The 7,862-nt window shown below is 34.0% G+C and overlaps 1 protein-coding gene across 1 annotated transcript; it reads right to left on the bottom strand.

Moving 5' to 3' along the window:
- Positions 1 to 3,158: 3,158 nt before the first annotated feature.
- On the bottom strand, positions 3,159 to 6,702 carry LOC149894549 (zinc finger MYM-type protein 1-like). Its single transcript, XM_090076933.1, has 2 exons — positions 6,657 to 6,702; positions 3,159 to 6,452 (listed from the first exon to the last, which is right to left on the bottom strand). Exons 1-2 carry the CDS (start codon positions 6,676 to 6,678, stop codon positions 3,454 to 3,456), a joined length of 3,021 nt encoding a protein of 1,006 aa, XP_089933059.1. The 5' UTR covers positions 6,679 to 6,702; the 3' UTR covers positions 3,159 to 3,453.
- Positions 6,703 to 7,862: the final 1,160 nt, after the last annotated feature.

Raw genomic sequence — 7,862 nt, forward strand, 5'->3', positions numbered from 1 at the left:
CCGCGTATCCCTTTTTCTATCATATTAAGCATATCAATATCAGACAGAAGCTCTAACCGAATTCCAGTTAGTTTTAACATACCATCCCAACCCAAACCAGGTGAGGTGTAATACCAAGCAGGGTCAAGCTTGTAATAGGTACGACACACGTCTCTGAAATTTTCAAAGATATCAGCAAGTATCAGCACGTCAGACATGTTGTACAGTTCTTGATAATCTTTAAACGTTTTACATCCAAATACATCCCAAACGTTTTTTGCATGTGCATAGTCTTCACAGCTTATCCACTCATCATTCAGTTTGGAATAGAATGCTTCAATAGGAGGTAATTGCGTTTCAGAGAACTTTTCAATCGAGTCCACCCAGTCATAAGGGTAAACTCCTTTTTTTCTTAATAAATCAAACTGCTCTCCAGAGTAATATTGAGCAACGTTTTTGCATTGATCGTTGTTTAGATTTTTAGCTAGATCTTCTAACTTGAAACCCATGAACCTGTAGCTGTCAATAAACCTCAATTCTTTCCATATTTCCTTTAGTTTACCTTTCTTATTAATAAATTCTCTCACTTTGATTTGTTTAGAGAAGCTGATATATTTTTCTTCATTGTTGGGTATGCATTTTAATTTTCCACCTAATTTCTTGATAAACAAATGACTGTCATAGCCAGACAAATTATGTAAAATGATAGGAATAAATTTTGGAATTTGATAATCCAAGTTGCATTTCTTATGAGCAGCACCACGGTACTTTCCAGTCAAATGACAGTGATCCCACACTTTATCACCGTTAAGATCTTTTTCACAAATATGACACTCGGTTGCAGATTCATGATCTTTCTCATCCTTATCAGTTACCACTTTCTTTTTTACTATATCAATCTTGTCAAGAATCTTTATAAGATCTGATTCAAGCATGGTTATAAACTTTTGAGCTACGTCATCCTCTTCGCTTTCTGCTGTGTACATGACTGGTTTTCCCTTGTAAAGGTTATCGTCAAAGCATTTGATGTAATAGCAGAAGGAGCTTGGAACGTGCTTTTGGTATTGTTTGGTGTACGACTCTTTAGAATTCGGTGTGCAAGTGTTAAGAGGTTTAATGAAACTTTCAAAGTCAGCATATACAACGTATGGAACCCTCATAGACTTGTTATAGTTTTTAAACTGAACGGTCGTTCCTTCTTTAGGAAGTTCAATTCTTGCTGCATCGTTATCATAACAATAAGGTTGATGTTGTTGAAGCTTTTCTTCCTGATCATAACCTTGCAAGCAATTTCTACAATAATGTTGTTTTCTTTTACCTTTTGATGTTTGTGTAGACAATAAGCGACTCAAACTTTTAATAAGACAGTAATGGTCAGTGTCTTCGTTTGAAATATGCAACAAATCAACACAGTGCTTTCTATCTTTAAATTTAGATATTTTCAAAGGATAAAGTTTTTCATTTTCATACCCAAAGACGTTAATGCTAATAGTCGGATTGTTCGCTTCAAACTTTTTAATTTGAGTGGTCTTTACAGGAAATTCCATTCCATCCCAATTCAGCTTTTTCGATTGTTCAATCAACTCATTATCAATTCTTCCGTTGTTTTTATTTTTCATGTTAAGAGCTCTGGTGACACACCATTTAAAGCATTGATCGTCCTTGTTTTCCATGTTGATGATCGCCTTTTTGTCTTTCAGCTCTTTAGACAGCTCCATGTAGGAACCACCGCTGAGAGGTTCATAATCAGTAAAGTTGATATCCATCCTTATAATCTTTGACAGGATACTATTAGACCCCAACGCATTGTATTTAACACTACTTTCCAATACTTTTTCTTCCATTTCACCCATTAACTCTCTTACATCTGTAGTTGCTAGAATAATCTCTGATCTTGATGAAAAGCTTGCTTCTCGAGTCACTTCTCCACCAGTCATCATGCTTACAGATTTCATTTCACACGTTAAAATAATTCTTACTCTGGTGTTTCTTTCTCCTTCCATGGTTTGAATGGTAGACTCTCTCACCAAATTAAAAAAGGATGCAATGTCTTGGTATCGAGAAGAAGGTCTATAAGAAAATTGTCTCACAGAACTCTCTGCTGAATTTTCAGTCATTTTAAACTTTACTGTAAATGGTTTTGACACAGGCTGTTTATACTCTGTTTTTAATACAAGTGATTTGATAGACTTTATTTTTTCATCGATTTGTTCTGCCGTTTTGCTTACATTCTTCTTGACCACTTCAGGAACGTAGGGTTCTACCCATTCTTTAATATCATTAAACTTAGTTTTAACATAGGACGCCACACTTTTTGTAACTCTCGTCAGAGTTGAAAATAAACCAGGTCTTGGTGCTGGAACCGGTCTAGGTGTAATAACGTTTGTTGAATCTATAACCGGTGTGTTAAGAATAGAGGGTTCATCTCTTATCATCCTATTTTGCAAGAGAGTAGAAGGTTCGAATGAAATCAAGTCGTCAGACCTTGGTCTTGATGCAGGAACAGGTCTTTCAGAACCAACAACAAACCTTACTTTTGCAGGCTTTACAGAAACTTTTGTAGGCTTTATAGAAACTTTTGTCGGCTTTATAGAAACTTTTACAGCTGGTCTTACATTAACAGGCAACGGTCTTGCCTCAGTTGTTCGTATACGAGTAGCAGCAGGAGCAGAGACAACTCTAGGAGGCTGCAAAGCCATTATAAGTTCCTCCTTTCTCATTTTAGAATATCCTTTTATCTTTCGCTCTTTAGCAATCTCTTTTAATTCTTTCACAGTTTTACTTTCCATTTTTATTACGGAAAGATTTTTGTTTAAGTCACTTTCAATTTTTCGCTTTTTAGCATCAGTTTTATCATCCATTTTATTAAGGGAAATAATTTTTTTTTCAGTGCATTCAATTTTTCGCTCTTTAGCAATTAAATCCGGTTTTGAAGAATAGATACTCATTTTTATTATACTAAGATTTTCTTTAAGTCAATTCAATTTTTTTAAATCTTGGCACACTTTCAGCAGTGGCGTTGCGTGAGAAAATTCCAGGGGGGGGAGAGACCTTATTTTTCCCAACTGCTTAACATAGTTTTCACAACTGTTTTTTATAATTTAAGAATTCAAAAAATCAATTTTTGTCCTATTTACAAAATCTACTGATTGTTATACTACATTGCACTCACTTTCATGAATTGTCAATTATCAGTATTTATTGACTTCTTTTAACAAAACATAGCTTCCTTTACATTTATACAAAATATTCAATTCAAAAAACGTCTAAAGGTTTTACCCATTCATAGTGAAACTGTATCAGTCCAAAAAAATGTTACAATTTACAAATCCAATAAACTTTACAAACCATTTTGGCAGCATATATAGCAGTTTAAAATTTTACGGAAATGAATTAGTACAAAGGAATATGGAAAATATTATTTTATTTCAAAACTTATACGCACAATATTTTATCATCACTATCATTTTTTGTCTACTGTTTGATTTTAATATGACGTTTCTTCAATTGAACCCATCGTTTAACAAGATGTTCGGGGTTAACTCCTTTACAAAGTTCTTTTTCGCACTTTAGTAGCATGAGGCTATCCAATCTCTCGTCACTCATTGTTGTTCTCAGATGTGATTTTACAATCTTGAGTTGACTGAATGAACGCTCATTTGATGCTACACCATAAGCAGCTGTGATTACAAAAATGCATAATTTATGGGCTTGTTTCAGTATATCCTTTAACTTCACAACATGGTACAAAATGTCTTGCAGCGTCTTAGCTGGTGTTCTTGATGACTTAAAATCTTCATGACCTTCTTCTAAACAGATATCTATCAAAATTTCCATCTGGCTTTTCAGCACATGAACGTCTGGAATATGATCCTTGTATCCAGGAGGAAAAAGTTTGTTTGCTTTTGTTAAGTTTTCAATACTCAAATTATCCTTATTTAAAGGAAAACTAAAAATTTTGGTGATAGGGGCAAATATTTCCTTTAATGCTGCCGAGTTTTCTGTTAAACCCATGGCTAGAGAGTCTATGACCTCTTTGAATTCTTTCCGGTAAAAAGCTTTCATCTCCATTGCTATTAATCTATGGTGTCGTTCGTAATCATTTTCTGCATCAATGTGTAATTTCCTAGAAAATATTACTGCACTTTCAATCAAATTATTCATAGCATCTGTATCGTTACTGATATTTTGTATGTTCTTGGCAGTACTTTCAATTACATTTATACTGTCGATAACATTGAAGTTTGGACTTTCTAAGATTTCTGTTAATATTTTTATCTTCTCAATGATATTCTTCATGAAGAAAAGAGTAATAATGAAATCAAAAGTTGTTACTTTTTTCAGAAGTCCCATTGCCTTAGTTCTTGTGTTAGTATCAAAAATCTTATTATTTGAGATGCTCTGAAGAAGATCAACAACCTTCTCTAAACACTGATTTAAAGCCTTAACAGATTTTGCTAGACAGGTTGTTCTAGACAGGTTTACAAGCTGTAGTGCACTGTCAATGTCTTCCAGTTTTTCTTTTAAATGACTAAATCTTTTTGTGCTTGATGTGAAGAAAACATGCAACTGTTCGAGGACATTAAACAATTCTCGTATTAAAGTATTAACATTGCATGCATGTTCAAGAGCAGTGTTTGTTCTGTGGTCTTGACAAGGTATGTAGGGTACATTATGGCCAACTTCTTCTGTTATATACTTTTGTACTCCTTTAAATTGTCCAGACATTGAACTCGCGTAATCATACGACTGAAAAGCCATCTTTGATGTGTCAATGCCTTCTTTATGTAAAGAAGATAAAATTAGCTCAGCCATCCCTTTTCCAGTCTTATCAGTGCATTCAACAGATTTTAAAAGCCTTTCCTGAATCTCACCGTTTTCACTGGCTGTTCTCACAACTATACTCATTATGTCCTTATTTGACATATCGGGAGTAGTGTCGGCCATCACGGAAAAAAAATTGGAGCTATTAATTTCTTCTATGATCTTTCCCTTTAATTCAGTTGCAATTAAACTAATCATTTCATTTTGAGACGATGGACTTGTGTATGTAACTCTATATGGACGAAGGGCTCTATCTTCAATCCAGGCTTTTAGTGTGGGATTGTGGCGAGAGATAAGATTCACTACTGCAACAAAGTTACCTTGATTAGCACTGTCCGATTCCCTAAACGCTAGCCCTTGGCTTCCTAAAGTCTTGCATGTATCAATAAGAATTTCAACAGTTTTTCTATTCTGTACCTCTATTTTTTGCTCTTCTATAAGAGCAAGTCTATTGGATTTATCAATAAGGTGATCTATATGACCTTTTTTCATAAGAAAGTGACAATATTCACTTAATGCAACTTTATGTGCTTGAGAGGTAAAGTGTGCCTGAAGCTTTCCAAGTTTTTCTTTCCCATAGCTTTTCATCTTGGACCAAGATCTTACCCCAACATTTATCCAAGCATCTTCAGTTTTTCCCTTCTTTCCAAATACCTTAGGGAAAAGCCGGCAGACAAAACAAAATGTGGCATCCTTCTGGGTACTGTATTCTAAATGTTCAAACTCTTTGTACCACTGGGGATTAAATCTATTTTTACCGTCACTTGGGAAACTAGCAAGTTTTGGTTGGTGTGGTCCTAACTGGATTAAATACAATTTTTGATTATCTGTAATTGTATGTGGACGTAATCCTGGGTCATGGCTTATCAATGCTGATGAATCTGATTTGTCAATTATAATACTTTGAGCTTTGATATCGAGTTTTCTTAAAAAAGCATTTCCCATTTTCAAAACATTTTTTGACATTTCCACCACAGAACTTGTTGCATTTACAATTTCAATCGCAGCGAATTTTTCATTTACTAATTCTTCTTTACAGTATTTTTTATAAATGTCATTACAATCTTTAAGATTATCTATTAAAACACCCAAATTTCCCATGAGCAAAGTCCAACTTGTTGTTTCACTGCTTACTTCAGAAGTATCCAAGTTAATAATATTCATGTCATCCTTTTCATCTCGGTCAGGAAACTGGTTTAAATGATCTGATTTAGAATTTAGTTCTGTAAGTTTCTCTGCTTGTTCCTGGACTACAACATAACCCAAGTTTTCCCCTTTTGCATCATTATCTTGAATTTTTGAACTTGCATCCTCTTCAAATTTTTTATCAGAAGATGTTGATTCTTCTTCTATGGATATACTACATGTTGAAGTCGATGTTTCAATTATTATCAAGTCTAACTTTGCATGTTCACTACTTTGTATTTCATCATCCACTTCGACATCATCACCAGCATTCTGAGGTACCATTTTTCGTTTTTTTGAAGCTAAGGAGGCTAGAAAAGGATTCTCTGGGGCTCCCACTGTTTGTATATGAACCTTTCTCCCACCATGAATGGATCTTTCATGACTGGTTTTATAGTCGTTGTTAAATACTGCTTTGCATACGCAACATTGTAATTTATATCTTTTGCTTTTCATAGTTAGTGCTGGAAAACAAATGCAGATACTATAATTTACCGTAATTTTTAACTGATTTAATGTTTATAAAAGTTATCACTCTTAATAAGTGTGATAACTTTTATAAACATTAAATAAGACAAATGTTGAAATCAATTCATGGAAATAAATATTCACGTTTCAAAGTAGAAAGTATGAAAAAAAAAAGAATAACTGCTTTTAGTCAAACATACAGCATAAACTTTCAGCTGCCATTTTTATTGTTGATAACAAAAAAAAAGTAGCGCGAAAAAAAAAACAACGCGGAAATCAAAAGGGCTCTTCTTTATGACTCCACAATTTATTTCGTCTTGTGGAAAACAGCCATAAGTCGTTTAATAAACGTAAAGTTTATTTGTCCAAGTCAAAAAAGAATTAGATGGATGATGGATTTTTGCAAACATTTTAATTTTATTTAACTAGAAAGTATTTTTTGATTTTATCACCTATTTCCCAACTGTCCCAACTCTCGGCAAGGAAATTCCCAACTTTTCTCTTTTTTAGATTCTGGGAGGGGGAGACTCCCCCCCCTACCCCCTCCAAGGCGACGCCCCTGACTTTCAGCATATTTTCTTCTTCGAAAAGTTTTTCACCGTTTTTTTAATTCCCGCGAAAAGAATTAAAAACTTATGAAACAAGATAATTGGCAAAAATTTCGCTTATTGAGTCGTATACATGTGCTTGACCCATTTCATCAAATCTAATCGTATACTTTCTTCCCCACTCGTCATGTGCAGTAAATTCGCATCCAGCTGCATGAATTTCTTTTTCTTCATCAAACAGATGCGCACGACCCATGGTATCAAATTCAATCACATACTTCCTCTCCATCTTTTTATTTATGCCAAGAATTTTATTTAAGTCAATTTTTTAACATGACAAAAGTTAAAAAATCAATTTTGTTGCTTTTTACGTTTTTCAAGCTTTTCAGAATTTAAAAATTCAATCTTGATTCCATTATCCACCTTTCCATCTCGACGCTCTAAATATCTCCATCCACGTCCAGTCCCTGCCATCGCTTTGTAAAGAGACTTGTATTCAGTCACCTCACCCGTTTCAATGTTGGTTATTCTCACAGTGATGGGCTTTTTCTTAACTAAACTAAGCCATTCCCATTTTGGATCAACAGGTTTTTTTTCTTTTGGAGGAGGCTTTACTTTTTTTTCTTTTGCTCTTTCTAAAATCTCATCTTTACTGATCAAATTATTTTCAACCGCAAGCATCATCAACGTTATTAAATCATCTGCTGTTTTACTAACGCCGTTTTCATTCAGCAAATTTTTCAAATACGATGTTGTATATCTCATTTTATTATACCAAGATTTTTTTTAAGTCAATTCAATTTTTCCTGAAAAGGCATCTTAATAAACAGCAGTCATGTTAGTTCCATCTGAAACAAA

Source organism: Hydra viridissima, unplaced genomic scaffold (genome assembly GCF_058129835.1).
Source record: "Hydra viridissima isolate aposymbiotic clone 2 unplaced genomic scaffold, HvirCarnegie_v1 scaffold_1, whole genome shotgun sequence".
Lineage (NCBI taxonomy): Eukaryota > Metazoa > Cnidaria > Hydrozoa > Anthoathecata > Hydridae > Hydra > Hydra viridissima.

Coding starts and splice junctions, on each gene's coding strand:
- LOC149894549 (XM_090076933.1), bottom strand. CDS start 6,678: ATGGCAGCTGAAAGTTTATGCT. Junction 6,453..6,656: donor GGCAGCTGAAAGTTTATGCT/GTATGTTTGACT, acceptor TTTGTTTTCCAG/CACTAACTATGAAAAGCAAA.